Genomic DNA, 16978 nt, shown 5'->3' on the forward strand with positions numbered 1-16978 from the left:
TGAACCATGGTTCCAGCACTAAGCGGTGGCTCGGGCGGTGAAGCGTACCTGCCGCGCCAAGCCTACAGCTCCGAGAAAATGGAAACCACGACCCCACAATTTACCTTCACTTGCAGCTACAGCTATCCTTTGTAACCCTACCGCCTCATGACCGGTAGCTTTGAATACTTGAAGAAGCTGGTCACACGTCTTTCGCGACCATGTCTGACAACGAAGGCCCTCGCCACGACAACAATTCGTCGAATCGCGACCGAGGCGACAAGAAGCGCAAATGGGCCGACAAAGATCGCAGAAATGCTTCGAGGGGAGGTGGTGGACGGCACCAGCATGGAAGCCGTCCGAATAAGAAGAGAAATATGGGGCGTAAGGAACATCAGTGAGCAGCTACCGGTCGATTCAATGCCCGTCTCTAACTAAGCAAGCTCCACCCAATTAGACCGACGAGATCGCAACCTCGAACAACAGGCCAAATATAAGGAGCAAGAAGAGAAGGGCGAAGATAGGCCAGCTCTGCCTGCTGCCTTCCCTGCCGAGGAGGTTGAGGCAGAAGAGCGCAGGCCGAAACGCAAAGTCGCAGTCATGATCGGCTACTCAGGCACTGGCTACAAGGGCATGCAGATCGACTACAAACAAAAGACCATCGAAGGCGACCTATTCAACGCTTTTGTCGCAGCCGGTGCCATATCCAAGGCAAACGCATCAGACCCCAAGAAATCGTCTCTCGTTCGTTGCGCGCGTACCGATAAGGGCGTTCATGCTGCAGGCAATATTGTATCGTTGAAGTTGATCATCGAAGAGGAAGACATCGTTGATAAGATCAACAGCCATCTACCTGACCAGATCAGGGTTTGGGGTATCCAACGAACTATCGGCTCATTCAGCTGTTACCAAGCATGCGACTCTCGATGGTACGAATACTTGATTCCGACACACTCATTCCTCCCGCCGCATCCTTCGAGCTACTTAGGAAAGAAGTTGGAAGAGTACGCGGAGAAAGAGAACGATGTTGAGGGCTATCGGAAGAGACAGGCTGAGGTCGCCAATTTCTGGCCTGAGGTAGAGGAGAAACACATTAAACCCATCTTGGACTCACTTGACGACTCAATACGACCACTGGTGCTAGAGGCACTTTACAATGTCGATGTGATTGATGCGCCGCCTGGCGGAGATCGCATAGTCGATGCCTCCATCGAGCATATCGAGCGCAAGACCAAGGAAGAGAAGTCTGCGGATACCGCGATGGTGGACGGAGGCGACGTTACTCCTAGCGAACAGACCGCAAATGAAGTCAAAGAAGCCATCGATACGATACAACAAAACGAACCTAGCATTACCCTCGACGGCTCCACGGACGGTTCCCGTCCTCTCCCTGAAGGTGTCGTCAACCAACCCGTCCTCGAAGAAGCCATCAAAGCCCTAAAGAGGGCGTATCTAGACGTGAAGAAGGCTTACCGCATCTCCCCCGAGCGACAAGCCCGAGTCCAAGCTGCACTCGACAATTACCTCGGAACCCACCGCTACCACAACTACACCGTGCACAAGAAGTACAACGACAAGTCCGCCCAGCGCTATATCAAGAGCTTCAAAGTCGCACCTAAGCCTATCATCATCAACGATACCGAGTGGTTGAGTTTGAAGGTACACGGTCAGAGTTTTATGATGCACCAGATCCGTAAGATGGTTGGTATGGCTGCGTTAACGGTACGATGCGGTACCGACCCCGAAATCATGGACAAGAGCTTCGGTAACGAGGTTGTCCGGATACCCAAGGCTCCCGGCCTGGGCTTGTTGCTCGAGAGGCCCGTGTTTGAGTCGTACAATGCAAAGTCAGCTAAGCAGCATGGACGCGATCCCATTGATTTCGAGAGGTACAACGACAAGATTGAGGCTTTCAAAGAAAAGGAGATTTATCAGCGTATCTTCCGTGAAGAGGCAGAGGGCAATCAGTGAGTATTATTCTGATCCAAGTCACTATGGATAGCTTCTAACTGCGGATAGGTTCAATACGTTTTTCACGCATCTGGACAACTACAAAGATCCACAATTTCTTTACTTGACCTCCGGTGGCATCGAAGCCACAAAGAGGAAGCGTGAAGACAAGTCTACACAACAAAAGTACCAAGAAGACTCTGAAGATGAGAATGCCAGTGGTGGCGAAGGTTAGTCGACAACATTGGTAGTGAGGATGATATGATACCCCATATACATGGATGGTTTCATGAATTGCCTGGGCATGGGCACCATGAAAGTGTATCACTACGACTTCAGAAGAGAATCGCGTCGTCTCAAGTACGAATATATCATGTACTCTATGATAGCATGACGCTGTGGTCATCGCACCAGACCGATAGAATTTATTCCCTTATAGATGTCGAGATGACTTAGACGTGGTATAACGTAATTCCGATACACAAGAACGCCTTGCTTGACCATCGTATAGCCTTGTAACGAAAGTACTTCACAGACCCTTGCCCTCGAGATACTCCTGCACTCTTTCCAGAAGCTCTGCTTTCTTACCCCCAATGCTCTGACCCCTTGCGCTGAGCCATTGCTTCAGCATAGCAACTGTTTGCTTGCTTATCTTTCCACTGTTGTTCACATCCGCCATTTGCTGATCAGTCATACCATCTTCTTCTTCCCCACCGTCTTCAGCTTTGACCTTTGGTTCTTTCTTGACTCTCTTAGCAGCTGGCTTATCCTCACCATCTGCACCGCCACCCGGGCGTTTCTTTGCTGTAGGCTTAGTGCGATGAGCTAGTGCGGACTTTTGCTGTTGTGCGTATGCTTCTTCGAATTCTTTGCCATAGTCTTCAATGTACTCACCGCACCGCTTGTCAATTTGTTTGTAACGAGGAATGGTTTTGTCTTCGGGCTGGACCGGTAGTTCTTCTTCGAGGGCCAGCGCTTGTAAGATGCGGTAGAACCATTGCAAATCTGGGTTAGGATATCTGCAAGGATCGTATATGCCTTTGGGTAGTTGAAGTTGCTCGATGATGAGGCGCATCTTGTCGGTCAGCGCATCCGTGGTCTTGAGGGGTTGCTCTGGTGGTGTTGGAAATTGCCGAATATCGTCTGCGAAGGGGAGGGGTACGAGCCAAAGTCCCGGTGGCATTAATTGCTCGCCTTCTTCATTTACCCTCTCTTCCCCGGGGATGAGAGCTGCAAGCGTAGGTGCGGCGTTGCGGCGCGGAATGAACCATACTAAGCCCATCTTTTGAGCCTTCAGCAGTTTTTGTTGTAAGGCTGAGAAGACACGGGTTGAACCAATGTAATCTGCTTCTGAGGGGTAGATGAAAGTTGATTTATTTGTGTTGGCCCAAATAGGAACGCTGGAAATGGGCTTGAAGCCAATGATTCGAATTACAGGCTCGCCAAAACATTGCCGTATCTGTGTGATCTCTTCGGGCGTGAAGGTGATTGCATCGCCGCCAAACTTGTACGCTTTGCGCAGTTCGGTTTTCTCAATAGCTCGGGCTGATTCGTTTGCCATCTGCGTGGTTGTAGACACCGCGATCTGCGGCTTTTCACCGCCAACCCATACGTAGCAAGACTTGACATGTTCCTGACGTTTGACAAGGATGTATCCCTTTACACCAATACGGAGATCGGGACCAAGCTCCATGGGTAATGAGAATAGAGCGCGGCGGGGTGCGGCTTTGGAATTGATGGAAGAGATGAGTTGCTTGAGAAGAGATATGCCTTCGCCGCTCTTCGCAACTTTGGTAGTCGACGGTATGGCAACGGGCGCGTCAGGATCGGATGGTGATGTTGGGTACACGAGGTCATCATAGAAACGCGATCGATCGAAGGTATGGTCTGGTTGCGATATGGGGAACAGGTCGATAGTACAACCAAGATCGTATAAGTCACGAGCCCGTGTGACCGCTGTGTCCTTGTCTGCTTTTACCTTGACTGGATAGTCGTTGTCTGTCACTAGGAACAAGCGTCTAGACGAAAAGTTGGGCGCTTTTGTAGTGAAGATTTGGTTTGCGCAGAACAGCACAGTTGCCATGCTGGCACCGTCCTTGGTTGGCTTCAGTATCTCTTCAGCCTCTTCTTCGTTCTCCACCATATCTCTGAGCCTCTTGACATCCTGAGCTGATGGCACGTCAAGGTCTGCAAGGAGATAGCAATTTTGGAACGTGTTGTCACCGTCCTTCAAGTCTGTCTTCTCAGTGCCAAATAACAGTATGCCCATCATATCGTTTGGGTTCGAGATGATTCGTTGCTGCATTAACTGATAGGCGCATTTTAGAGCAGCAGAAGTCGGAGAATCGCGCTCAGCTTTCTTGTCTTCTGATTTGGGGGGTTTCTCAAGCATAGTTGGGCTAACGTCGATGGCGAAGAGGACGGCATCTTTGATTGTCTTGTAACTCTATGAATCGTTAGTGACACCACCGAGCACAAAAGCCGCATTGAGCGTACAGAGTCGTCAATATCCTCTTCTTCATCTTCTTCGCCTGGCCGATTATCTTGTGGTGCCGCCATGATGCGACAGTCGCGTTTGGCTCGAGTAACGTTTGGTAGTTGTTGTAGTAGAAGGGTAAAAGCTCAACGGGGCGACAGTGTAACTAGCATTGGGCTTCCGAGACTCCTAGGAATTATGGGACGAAGTAGCCCAGGCAGGCAATCATAAGTCGCTGCAGCGCGCAGGGACAACGGCGTAGCATGGTAGGCAGCAGGGTGGGAACGCGACACTAGCTCCAACACGTAGGCACGTGTTTGCTAGGCTGCTGTGGGGCAATCCCTAGCGTCCGATCGCCAGCCACGATCGTCATCAACTGCCAACGAGCCTGCCGCCATTGGCCAGAGCTTTCACGCCGCTTGCTGTTCTGAACATTATTCATGCTGTAGTTCTGGCCTCGGCATCTTCTCCTCTATACTTCACTTCGAGAGGACACTTTCTTTCTCGTCGCAAACCTCACAATGGCACTTCGCATATCTTGCCAGCGCGCCGCAAAGCGTGCCACTTCCATCACGCCCGCCACATCTGTCCTCTCATCATACAGCGTACAATGGCGGAGAGGCAACGCGACAGTCGCCCCTACGCAAGTAACGCCTGGCGCTAAGGGACCTACTGCTATGGTCTTCATGAACATGGGCGGGCCATCGACAACAGACGAGGTCCATGGCTTTCTGAGCATGTTGTTCGTACGTAACTTGATTGGAACGCATCATAGATACTCAGCTGACGGAGTGTAGGCCGACAAAGACTTGATTCCCCTTGGACCCCTCCAGAACTATATTGGACCCTATATTGCACGGAGACGAACACCCAAGATTCAAAAGCAGTATGCTGAGATTGGTGGTGGATCACCAATCAGGAAATGGTCTGAACACCAGGCCGCAGAAATGTGCAAGATCCTCGACAAGACCTCACCCGAGACCGCTCCTCACAAGCCCTACGTTGCTTTCCGTTATGCGAACCCTCTTACCGAAGACACATACAAGCAATTGATAGCAGACGGTTTCGGAGCAGGCAAGGGTGGCCGTGCTGTCGCTTTCACACAATACCCCCAGTACTCCTGCTCAACTACCGGCTCCTCGTTGAACGAACTCTGGAAATGGAGGACGAGGCTGGAAGGCAAGCGCGCAAATGGAGAGACTGGTCAAGAAGTCGAGCCTGAAGGTGCCATCAAATGGAGTGTTATTGACCGCTGGCCGGCACACCCAGGCTTAGTAGAAGCTTTCGCTCAGAACATCGAAAAGAAGCTCGCGGAATACCCAGCTGAGCGACGAGACGGCGTTGTCATTCTCTTCTCTGCCCACAGTCTCCCCATGACTGTTGTCAACCGCGGTGACCCATACCCCTCCGAAGTCGCAGCGACTGTATACGCTGTGATGCAGCGCCTCGGCATGAAGTACAAATATCGCCTTGTATGGCAATCGCAGGTCGGCCCTCAACCTTGGCTCGGAGCGCAGACTTCAGACACTGTCAAAGAATACATGAAGAAGGGCCAGACAGACATGCTCCTTGTACCTATTGCCTTCACTAGCGACCACATCGAGACGCTATACGAACTGGACAAGGAGGTCATTGGTGAGGACGCAGAGGGCCATGAGGGTGTTAAGCGCGTCGAGAGCTTGAACGATAGCCCTGTTTTCATCGAGGCGCTGGCAGACATTGCAAAGGCACACTTACAGAGCGGACAGGCGTGTAGCCCGCAGATGATTCTCAGATGTCCAAAGTGCACAAGTGAGAGGTGTTTGGCACAAAAGGAGTTCTTCGCTAGCCAGACACAACATATCGATCCTCCCGCATCATAGGCTGATTTGAAGCTATGACGGTCCGAGAATTGCATACATGTAGCGATTGTGTACCATATGGAAAATTACTATATACCCGCCTCATAAGGACGATTAGAAAACTGACTGTCTCGCTATGAAGTCTAGGGACTTCGTCTCCTTAGGCCGTGTGATACATGCGCCTTTTGGCTCCATCTCCCGAGTTTCACTTGTGCTATTGTCTGCCACCTCTTCCTCAGTCTGGGTATGTATCCGGGCGATACGCCCATCCTCGTGACTACTTTTCCTTCCAACAACCGCCTGAACTTCGCATGGCTCTACTGCTAACGTCTTGACTCTTATCTTCTTTGTTCCCGTCCCAAGACTAGAGTTCCCTTTCTAGTTTGCACCTACAAGTTTCCCTGTCTGCTCGTCCTGGGGATTGCAGCTATAGTGTGTGTCCGAACACGCAAAGCTTAATCAAGGAGGAAAGCTGATGTTGCGTTTGCTACAATCCTGTGACGAAATTGTTGAACACACAGCTTCTCTCGTGCCGGTGATCAGTAGCTTTTGGATCTACTGTTATTCGATGACTACCTGGCAATATGGCTCGTCTTTGTCAATTATATTTGTTTGAGGATCCATCCATGCGAGATCTTTCTTGGGCTCATCTATAGGCTTCTTGAGGGCTGGGCCCTCGATACCACGTTCACTGTTCATATCGGTGGAGCGGGAGGCAATTTTTGACTCCTGGTCACGTTGGACAGCGGACCAAACGTGCAAATTGGTCTGCTCTAGGATGCGGTATAAGAACTGAAGTAGCTCAGCTTCTATGACGAGACCTATGTCATCAAGTGACAAGAAAATGTCGACTTGCACGTGCAAATTAAAGGAAGTTTAGCTAGGTATTGCGGTGTCATGAAAGGCATTATTAGGTGGAGGTCGGACACAATCAGGAACTGAAGTGCAAACTAGAACCTTTTAAGAATGGTAGAAGACGTCCCGGCAGTTCATATAGTGGGACTTGGAGATAGGACTAAAAAAGCAGTGGTTGGAGATACCGAGCTGGCTGTGGTTTCCATGATTTCGTAGAATCCACTCTAATCACTGGTACTGCAATCACGCAGAGCGCCAATCGTGATGATGCATAAACGCCTAAACAGATAACCGAGTTGGTCTATCTTTGTAAACCTCAACTCGATGCTTGATATATCGACTGGGGATGCATGGAACATCCTCGTTAGTGTGCTTTATAAGTACGAGGGTTGTGAGTGGATTCCATGAAATGTCATTCAATGCAAGACCGCGCTCCCTAGCTGCATACACGCATGTAGAAGCCTCTAAATCCTAGAATTACAGATCCCTCTCGTCACCCAATTGTCCCTTCAATCATAATCCCATGAGTATCTGAAGAGCTTTACGCAGTCCTGGCGACAGGCTTCTTCTCGCCGCCCATGTCGTGCTCGGTGTAGTAGAAGTTCTCCTCTGGGATACGTCCCCTCAAGAACTCGGGCTCGGAGCCACGAACGTAGATGTCCTCGTATAGTACCTTGCCAGTGGCCTCGGGAACGGCCATCTTCTCCGCGATGGCAACCTCCTCGTCGACGTCGGAGCGTGCTTGCTTGTCGATGGACTTGAGCTCCTCCTCGGAAGTGACACCCCAGTCAAGGAGCTTCTGCTTGAGTCCGGCGATGGGGTCATTGGTGCTGCGCATGCGCTGAATCTCCTCACGGGTCTATCAATGCTTGTTAGTATACGCTCTAGAATTCGGCACTGCGGTGTAACTCACTCGGTAAGTGGTTCCAGGGTCGGACATGGAGTGTCCTCCGTAACGGTAGGTGACGTATTCGTAGACGAGAGGACCCTTGCCAGCAGCAGCGTACTCCTTTCCGTACTTGACAGCGGCCTTGACAGCGAGGACGTCCATACCGTTGATCTTCAGACCAGGAATGTACTGTCCACGCTTGTAGTAGTCGGTGAGGGCAGACGAGCGGTTGGCAGCGGTTCCCATACCGTACTTGTTGTCTGAGGGGTATTAGCAAAATCGCAGCATGCTCCTTTGAAGGGTATACGCACTCTCGCAACCGAAGATGACGGGCAAGTTCCAGAGCTTGGCCATGTTGAAAGCCTCAAAGACCTGACCCTGGTTGGAGGCACCGTCTCCGTAGAGAGCAAGGGTGACGTTCTTCTTGTTCTCGTACTGGCATGCGAAGGCAATACCAGCTCCGACGGGAACCTGGGCACCGACGATACCATTGCCTCCGTAGAAACCGGGGGCGAACATGTGCATAGATCCACCCTTTCCGTAAGCGATACCCTCTCTCCTGCCGAGGAGTTCACCGATGATAGACTTGACGGTTGCGCCGCGCATCAGAGCGAAGCCGTGGCAACGGTAGGCGGTAATGAGATGGTCGGCGCGCTCGATAGCGTGTTCGATACCGACGGCGACGGCTTCCTGGCCGGTGGACAGATGGCAGAAACCCCGGATCTTCTTCTCCTTGTAGAGCCTGTCGGCGGCCATTTCCATGCGTCTGTTCCATATTAGACCCTGCTTGTAGCCAAATCCTGCAATTGTGGTGTTTCATACCGCACGGCGACCATGTCGTAGTACATCTTCTTCAGCTCCTTCTTGGTGACCTCCATTGTGTATGGCGGCGGGTCGAGCTCGTACGTCTCAAAGGCCTCGTCGGAGAGGCGGATCTCGAAGGGCTTGTCATCCTCCTGCAGACGGTCAATTATCTGTCCCGTGGCTACAGCCACTCTATCGGCATTTCTGGGTGTCGTCTTACCGATGGCACGTTGGCCGGGTCGGTGTGCGATGAGGCCGCATCCGTGGTCACGAACCTGCTGAAGGCGGGTCGCGCGGCGGGGGTGACGACATTGCGTCGGAAGGGCGACGCAATGTTCCGCCTAATTGTCCTGGACAGCATTGTGAGGTGTGAGGGGAAGGAGCGGAGGGAGAGGCGTGGGTATGCCGTGAGGTTGACTGCTGAGGGTGTTGATTCGAAAAGTTGCTCAGCTCCGCCAGCTCGGGGATCCGCTTTCGCGCTAAGCGATTAGGGTCCGCCAACGCCAATTCTCAACACATCCCGATCCTCTCCGACTCAACACCTATCGATGCGAACAAGCCGCCCAACACATCTCAATTCGCTACACGAAGCCTCATTTGCGGTTATCTTCGCTGCGACTCGTAAGCCGCACTCGCTGATGCACCGTGAACTACCAGAGAGTCGGGGTGAGCACGCGAATGCTACACCATCTTCGCGTAGGCAGGACTACTAGTGTATGGCTGTCGCGATCCCTGCCAGAGTGCAAAAGAAAAGACACGAGTGAGCAGTCCAAGAGATGCGGGATATAATACGACTACTGTTCAAGAGCAAAGGAGTATTCTCGACATCTCTTCTTTACTATTGCCATCTCAGATTGCATAACATGACGAAGCCCATCTCGCTCCTCAGAATGATCACTCAAAGTACACTTCCGACCTGTTCGTTGATCCTGTCGAATAATATCCTTTCTATCCTGCAGTATCAGTAAAGCAGGCATGGTCTCTTGATTAACGTCTTGAAAATTCTTATGCAACGGAAGTTATGGTAAGCGTAGGCAAGGAGCGTGGGAAAGACGGATGGTTCGCTACTTAGGGACTCAAGGTCTTTAGGTATGTTGGATTGCGGGGAGTAGAACTGGTATGCACTTCCAATAACGGAGATTCTACATGTGCATGTTTTTGGTAGGTGTACTATCGACTACGACCAACACGACCATATGTAAGACTGAACATATTTTGAGGCATGGACGGCTGCCAGACGTGATGCCTATCGTGATCACGTGTAACTCCGCATGTGGTAATTTGTGGGGTCGCTGTAGGATGTGTTGCGCTAGCGTTCATTCCTGAAATGAACCTCACAACTATCGTGCAACCTAATTTCGCGAAGACTTTGCTGCGCATATCGACCTATAAGATATGCATGGACTTCTGATTGTGTGTGCCCGATTATAGCAGTCATGGCGCACTTTCTGCTCAAGCCTTTGACGCGCTCGTATCTGACACGACCCAAGAACTCGATTGCTAAGCGCCGGAATTGAAAGTCTGATAGAGCGCGTAGCAAGCGTCCCGGCGCTTGATGATACCCAGATAACACAGCGAGGTAGATCCGAAATGGCTATGGGACCAATAACGAGCCTCAGTCCCGATTTGGTTGTTGTATTATTAGACCTCCGAAGACCCCTTGGCTCGTGGCATTATGCGCGCGATACAGATTACGTTGATCAGCCCGACGTAGACGCGCCAGTCAAATTCATAGATATCTGGAGTTAACTGTGGTGTTGTGTCTAGCATTCCAAAACTTCTCAAACGAACTTCATTCCCGCTTGCTTCGCAAAAGCCATGGTAGCCACAAACCCACGAAATGCTTCAGGTGCATCCCACACCACATCCTTTCAACACGAACCGCTTGACTACAGGAGAAGTGCTATTAGACTACTCAGAATCCTTCCTAACCTTTCGAATGACGGGCACATTCAATGTGAAATGTGGCATGACAGCGTCAAGTCAAGCTACACCTGTCTTTCGTACGTCTGGGGATCGGAGAAGATACAGCGGCAGATCTTAGTCAATGGCAGGCTTCTGTCGATACGTGAAAATCTTTACGAATATATGCGAGTCGCTCGATCAAAGTATGCAAATCCACCACGAACTCTTTGGATCGACGCTCTGTGTATCGACCAGAACTCCGTCTATGAAAGGAATCACCAGGTAGCACAGATGGGTTCCGTTTACGCAAATTCTGTTGAAGTTATCTCTTGGCTTGGGCTCAATCAAAGTATAGAAAGAGCATTTACATTTGCACTGGATTTGAGCATGGATCCTAGATATGGAACATGGGATATGGTGAGAGATCAGGAAAAGAGATGGCTCCAACGGAACAATAAGACCAATGGTCAACTTAAGAGAGACTGGTCCGCAGTTCTCGAAGACCGATACTGGACCCGCGCGTGGATCACACAAGAGATCTTGCTCGCTCAAAATGTCAAGTTCCTTGTCAACAACCTCGAAGTCACTTTCAAGCAGATTGCCGGATGTGCCGTCGGACAGCTTGAGTACTTCAACGGTCTGGAAGGCAACAGAACGATCAACCATGAAAATTTTGACGTCAAGACTCGTGTCTTCTGGTATTACATGTGTTCCATAGGCAAACAAAGAAAGCCCAGCGAATCGAAACTCATCAGCTGGTTCACTCGCCTACCCGGTCGGCAAAGCTGCTACGTTCACGACAGAGTCTATTCGCTTCTTTCACTTGCTTCAGATGCGTCAAGTATCAAAGTAGACTATCGCACTTCAAGATCAGAACTTTTGCATCAGGTCATGAGCCTATACAAAACAAAGATGTGCATTTGTGCATGGTTCTACATGGTAGATATGTTGGACTGCTACCATGTTCCTGGTACAAAAGGCCGTGGCAACGGATCGGATATAACCCCGATTTTCAGACTTCCCATGAAGCCAGTTCGTACAGAGTCTGTCATGGGTTACAATATAAAAGACTGGTACGATACATGTTCAGCATGCGCCACGAGGATGCCTCCGCCTTTTGATGAGAAGGTTCAGACAACCTTTTGTGTCAAGTCTCTTTGTTGCAACATTCAAGCAGGTCACATACATGTTTACAAGAACAAGCGCGAAAAGTACGTGGCCGAGCGATGGGGTGATACCACTAGTTACGAAGTAGTGCAATTCCGACCCGGGAACCCTGGAACCTCCAAAGACGACATCGATCTTGGGTGGGGTAGTTCACCTGATTTGTACGATATCTTCATTACGGGCGATGTCTTGATGAAGTTGTTCTTATACCCTGACGAGAGGGTGAGAAAGGCGGTGCCGTTGCAGATCTGTTCATGGGCGCAGGAAGGTGTGACTAACATGGAGCTTTATTAGACCACTCCATGGGCATGATGCGTGTTCCATTGAGTCTGAAGCGATATGCAGCGTGTGGACGTATAATATGTATTGTGTGTTTTATGTAATTCGGTTGCAAACGACCATGGCCCAGCACTATCCTTTCCTCTTGTTCTGTGCCAATGCTGGTGTGCCGGACCATGAGGTACTCAATAGTGAACGTATAGTAATGATAGCAAACAGATGTTCCCCGTTTCTTCTTCTTCCCATAAGGGTGGTCGATTACTTCTTACCACATGTTTCGCGACACGACTATCCGCGTGGTCATAAAGGGAGTGGAATTCTTAATCAGGAATCCAATTTCTCTCCACGCTTAAGGGGATTAGTGCAATGAAAGGGCCAACAGCCATCAATGTATTGCCAACACCAGACTCGCGTTACCCATAGTGATGGAAATGTAACATGGAGAGAGTGACAGGGTCGCTTCGAATGATGAACAGATGGCTACCGCATTTTGCGTGGAATTAAACGTAATAGGTATGTTGTTTCAAGGCGTCTGGCGCCTGGCGTCATTGTCATCTGACAGAGAATGTATGCGAGTCTTTGTCGTATGTGATCCAAGTTTGATGCTAGACGGCAGTTAGAGCGAAAGAGCGCAATAGCAGTATATGAATACTTGCCTTCGCAATAGAATAACCAAGCCTCAATACCCTCTCCATACGGTTCTTCACTGTACTTGCTAATTCCAGGTATCGCTCTTCCTCGTCGTGCTCCCTTTCGAACCATTTCTTGGGAAAGTAATCGTCCGCCCAGATCAAGCCTCGCACGAGGTAATCTTCCGGCAGCGGTAGCTCGTCGCCCCTTTCCCCCTCTCCAGGGAATACATTTGAGGCCAACAAATCATTGATGTTTGGTGTTTGCGTTTGCGACTGACTTTGTATCTGGTTCTCAGTCTTGACCAAGGTATTCAGAAAAGCAACGAGTTCAGTCCAAGGTGCATCTTGAATGAGATCGGAAACGTATTTACTAGAAGCGAAGCTGGAAAGAAAAGCGAGCATAATGTGTACGTGAGGAAGCACGTTCTTGTCGCCAATGCGGCGAAGGACGAGAGCAAAAGTCTCGTGAGTAATTAGTTTGGCGTTGGGAATTGTGCCACGCATTGCCCATGGCTTTATCCCGTGTGCCTCATCTCCTTTCAGCGCCTCCGAGATATCTTTCTCACTTAGTATCGGTTTCGTTGGGTTCTGTTGGTCAGCTGAGGATGCACTCCGGATCTTGTCTTCAACAGCGTTTTGAGAGGGGTCCTGTGCCTTCAAGTTGATCGGATGAAGGGAAGCCTGGCGAAGAATGTTCTCGTTCAGCCCATATTCAAACCAACTGGCGATGTTGGTCACTGCGATATATACGCCCTGCTCCTTCCACTTCGCTGTCACACGTCCGATATGATTGTCCAAATTTCCAATAAACTCTGCCTTTGCGCTGAGGAACTCGTCCTGACCTTTGACATCCATTACTGGCGACTTTTCGAACAGTAGACCATGTGCTTTGATGAAGCTGGTATCGATCGCTAGAGCATGCGTAAGAGTTGCGCCTGCACGACCAAGAATCGGGTCCAACAGAGTCAAGATCGATTCCCGCGCGCTCTGAAATGGCTTGACGCAAGTCAAAGACCTGGAGTAGTAGTACATCTGTTGGAGGGCATTGGGCCGCGCCAGAATGGCCAAATGATGATACAATCGACCCACAGTAGGATTCTTATCAGCAGCTTTGGTATACCAAGAGCGTGCGACGCCTGCCCAGGTCTCGCGGTCGCGGACGTCCTCGTCTTCGATAGCCATCCGGTAGCGTCCAAGGTCTCCTAGGCATTCGATCCATGTATCCTCGAAAGCCGGAACGGTTTCATACAATAACGCCATCATTTGATAGGCTAAATATATGAACGCCAACATATAATCGATACTGTCGGGAAGACGTCTTCGAAGTAGTTCCAAAAAGGAATGAATCCCATGCTTCCACATCCGCGCAGGCATGGAATATTTAGCCGCAAGACGACGAAGAGCTGGCGATGCAGAAGGGTGTTGACTAGCTAGAAAGAAATCGTGATGCTCGTGTAGAAGAGTGCGATGAAGAGCGATTAAGGCCTGCCAATGATCAGATGCAAGCTTGGTGTCGCTGTCTTGCGCAGCTGCAGCTTGCGCACGATCAACGTGTATACACTTAGTCTCCACCATAGTTAGTCCCGCATAGATTGATTTCACTTCAGATGCAAGTTGCTCTTGAGAGATAGGCCTACTATCTGGCTGCAACAGTAGACCTGGATACCGAGGATCATAGCGCTGGAGCTCAATAAGGCCTGGTTGGCGTTGAGATTGTTGAGGTTTAAGAATAGATCGTTGTGTTGAATGAGCAGGGGATTGAGGTTGCAAGGATTGTAATTGATTGCTCTTCGTAGCTTCCATTGACCATTCGCTGGAGGGCTCGGGCGTCGTCTGGTATGGAGATGGAGTACCTTTGGTGCTCTGCTTTGGGTCAAAGAGGCGTGCATCTTGTGGTTTCGGTCGTGTCCGATCCGATACAACAGTATGAGGAATCTGTCTCGAGTATTCCGAATCGACTACCTCCACATGAGAAGGACCCTTTCCCCTCGGACTAGTAAACTCATGCTCTGCCGGTCGTTTCCTACCGGACGGTGGCGAGTTCTGTCGGGAGTTCTTTCCTGAATCTATAGTAAGACCTCCAATATCAGGTGCTGACCGATCTCCCGCAGTTGCAGCTGACGAGTGATCCGACCTTCTAATCATGTTAACAGTTGATCCAGTAAGTGTCGTGTATCGTAAATCTGTCCAAACTGACCTGAACTTTATACTCAGCTCGCGAAACTTATCTCGTGCCTGTCTCGAGTTCAAGCCCTCAAAATCGGCACGATGGTCTATCCTTCCATGGTCATATAGCTGTTCAGCGTTCGGGAAAATCCGGCCTTCGTGTCCTGGATAAGGACAGGGGTAGGACCTTGTGACTGTGTTCTGGGTTTTGAGCGCCTGAGCAAATTTCGACTGAACGAATTCACCAGTATCCATCATGTAAGGACGATTTTCAGGTGCAAATCTCTCTTTCGTGCTCGGTATGTCGTATGCGCCAAGTATTTGGCAGGAAAGACGCAGAAGAATTATTGATTGGTTGTGCAGATCCCCACATTCCCGTCTTGCGCCGCGCACTCAGGTTTGGCGTGGCAAGAATCTTTCGACTCTGGATCCCACGCAATGTGTCGCAGGTCTTGTTATTGCGCGATATCGCACATAGATCTGACCAATACTGAATACAAGTTTGGGGGCCGAAAGTGCAAGTGCGCAGATTGTAGAATGTGCTTCACCTTTGCACTGACGCAACTTGTGTGAAGACTAAGGCAGCGGCGTTGCGGCTGTGGGGACTGAAATGATACAAGAAAGCTATGAAGTGCGTAGCAAGCATGGAAAGCAAGAGCATAAGTGGTGGATCATCGTAGTTAAGAGGCTCTGCTTAGAGCAGGCAGATAGATCCGCAGAATTGCGAGCAGGCAACTAGGCAACCGGGCGCCAAGCACGCAGCATGTGGAGGCCACCCACATCAAACCATGCAAGTGTTCGGAAGGACCAAGAGCACTTGCCCAGCTGAGACCTGGGTGTACATGTTTCGCATGCTCGCTATTTTATAAGGTCAGAGCAGGCAAACATCTTAGCTCATATCCTGCTTTGCCGCTAAATTTCAGCCCACGATTTTGGCTTTCGCTGAACTCGACGCAATGGTGTTCACCTCGTTCCGCATGCGTTAATATTGAGTCCACGGCCGTGTGGTTGGTGTATACTAACGCCATGATAGCCATGCGATCCTTCAAAATGAGTCCTCCTCGGCCTTATTGGTGGCCACACTATTTGCTTCTCAGGCCCGACGAGCACTCTAAATGCATCTTCCGGCTTTCACTCAGCGCCAGTCATAAAGCAACGTCCGCAGACTACAGTAATGCGACGTTGCTGTGGCAAGTCGTACTGATAAACAAATGGATTGACTGCTAGGCTCAGCTCACTGAACGATCGAGTGCACAATTCATGAGCTTCTCGGGGTCTGCAGTCTGTCTTCACCGGTCTCGTAACTCCTCAAGCTTACTTGAGTGGTAGCGTACCTCCACATTCATAATTACATCACTGCAAAGGAACCTTCGACATCGCTGAGAATAGATGCACAGCCCCGACAAGTACCAATGCTGCGACAGCGTTCGTTTCAAGTTCCGAACCTTGAATCCGAAGGGCTTCCCGTATCAAACTACCCCTTGGATGGCATACATCTTGAATTGCTAACAGCACGACAAGGCAGCGTGTTAATGGAAGCAGGGTTCAAGTACCTCTCTGTTGGGGCGAATCACTGCCCGGTTAACGCGACTGGACGATTGCGAAAATCTTATTAGAAGAGGCTAACAAAATGTATGCGTCTCTACCATACATTCCCTCCGATGCATATGTACTGCATTCCATGGCAGTGTGCAGAGAAGTGGTAGTATCCATTCCGCTAGAAGATGTATGCCATTCTCGGTGATGCCAGCACAAGACCAGGGGCGCTGGAAAACCGTACGTGTCACACTGATGCCCAACGCTCGCGACCACACAAACGCTTCAACGTAGCTCCTTGGGCTCTGTATTGTCGAAGAAGAGACCCTCTTTTGGACAAAAATTCTCCTGCGCTTAAATGGGACCACGTGTTGGCACTGCGAAGCAAGATTTCGCAACAACACTGAACAACTAGTGCTGTACTGAATATATGCGATCCGATGCATCACAAACATTGAGCAAGGCGTTCCAGGCGGGATAGGTCATTCCGTAAGTTGAG

General features: G+C 50.2%; 6 protein-coding genes across 6 annotated transcripts; 3 read left to right on the forward strand and 3 right to left on the reverse strand.

The window, feature by feature from the left end:
- Positions 1-25: 25 nt before the first annotated feature.
- CC77DRAFT_21542 (pseudouridine synthase) lies at positions 26-2311 on the forward strand. The gene is made up of 3 exons (XM_018530692.1): positions 26-376; positions 423-1946; positions 1999-2311. The coding sequence occupies exons 1-3, from the start codon at positions 201-203 to the stop codon at positions 2162-2164; spliced, it is 1866 nt and encodes a 621-aa protein (XP_018391462.1). The 5' UTR covers positions 26-200; the 3' UTR covers positions 2165-2311.
- Positions 2044-4681, reverse strand: CC77DRAFT_1036771 (DNA-dependent protein kinase). Its single transcript, XM_018527032.1, has 2 exons — positions 4426-4681; positions 2044-4375 (listed from the first exon to the last, which is right to left on the reverse strand). Exons 1-2 carry the CDS (start codon positions 4486-4488, stop codon positions 2459-2461), a joined length of 1980 nt encoding a protein of 659 aa, XP_018391463.1. The 5' UTR covers positions 4489-4681; the 3' UTR covers positions 2044-2458.
- Positions 4682-4789: 108 nt separating this feature from the next.
- CC77DRAFT_1015378 (ferrochelatase mitochondrial precursor) lies at positions 4790-6440 on the forward strand. The gene is made up of 2 exons (XM_018524011.1): positions 4790-5151; positions 5203-6440. Exons 1-2 carry the CDS (start codon positions 4927-4929, stop codon positions 6265-6267), a joined length of 1290 nt encoding a protein of 429 aa, XP_018391464.1. The 5' UTR covers positions 4790-4926; the 3' UTR covers positions 6268-6440.
- Positions 6441-7642: 1202 nt separating this feature from the next.
- Positions 7643-9155, reverse strand: CC77DRAFT_925784 (pyruvate dehydrogenase E1 component subunit alpha; the record flags this gene model as incomplete). The annotated part of the gene is made up of 5 exons (XM_018533878.1): positions 7643-7960; positions 8015-8250; positions 8302-8756; positions 8813-8946; positions 9015-9155. 5 exons carry the CDS (start codon positions 9153-9155, stop codon positions 7643-7645), a joined length of 1284 nt encoding a protein of 427 aa, XP_018391465.1.
- A 1835-nt stretch (positions 9156-10990) lies between these two features.
- CC77DRAFT_923967 (hypothetical protein) lies at positions 10991-12160 on the forward strand (the record flags this gene model as incomplete). The annotated part of the gene is made up of 1 exon (XM_018533773.1): positions 10991-12160. One exon carries the CDS (start codon positions 10991-10993, stop codon positions 12158-12160), a length of 1170 nt encoding a protein of 389 aa, XP_018391466.1.
- Positions 12161-12696: 536 nt separating this feature from the next.
- On the reverse strand, positions 12697-15198 carry CC77DRAFT_1027166 (hypothetical protein; the record flags this gene model as incomplete). Its single annotated transcript, XM_018526356.1, has 3 exons — positions 12697-12750; positions 12802-14914; positions 14975-15198. 3 exons carry the CDS (start codon positions 15196-15198, stop codon positions 12697-12699), a joined length of 2391 nt encoding a protein of 796 aa, XP_018391467.1.
- Between the last annotated feature and the right edge of the window lie 1780 nt (positions 15199-16978).

Source organism: Alternaria alternata (assembly GCF_001642055.1).
Source record: "Alternaria alternata strain SRC1lrK2f unplaced genomic scaffold CC77scaffold_1, whole genome shotgun sequence".
NCBI classification, from domain to species: Eukaryota; Fungi; Ascomycota; class Dothideomycetes; order Pleosporales; family Pleosporaceae; genus Alternaria; species Alternaria alternata.

Excerpts from the sequence above, each read along its gene's own strand:
- CC77DRAFT_21542 (XM_018530692.1), top strand. The coding sequence starts at position 201 with ATGTCTGACAACGAAGGCCCTCGCCACGACAACAATTCGTCGAATCGC. Across the intron at positions 377-422 it reads ATGGGGCGTAAGGAACATCA|CTCCACCCAATTAGACCGAC; the intron begins GTGAGCAGCTAC and ends TAACTAAGCAAG. Across the intron at positions 1,947-1,998 it reads GAAGAGGCAGAGGGCAATCA|GTTCAATACGTTTTTCACGC; the intron begins GTGAGTATTATT and ends AACTGCGGATAG.
- CC77DRAFT_1036771 (XM_018527032.1), bottom strand. The coding sequence starts at position 4,488 with ATGGCGGCACCACAAGATAATCGGCCAGGCGAAGAAGATGAAGAAGAG. Across the intron at positions 4,376-4,425 it reads AAGAGGATATTGACGACTCT|AGTTACAAGACAATCAAAGA; the intron begins GTACGCTCAATG and ends AACGATTCATAG.
- CC77DRAFT_1015378 (XM_018524011.1), top strand. The coding sequence starts at position 4,927 with ATGGCACTTCGCATATCTTGCCAGCGCGCCGCAAAGCGTGCCACTTCC. Across the intron at positions 5,152-5,202 it reads GCTTTCTGAGCATGTTGTTC|GCCGACAAAGACTTGATTCC; the intron begins GTACGTAACTTG and ends GACGGAGTGTAG.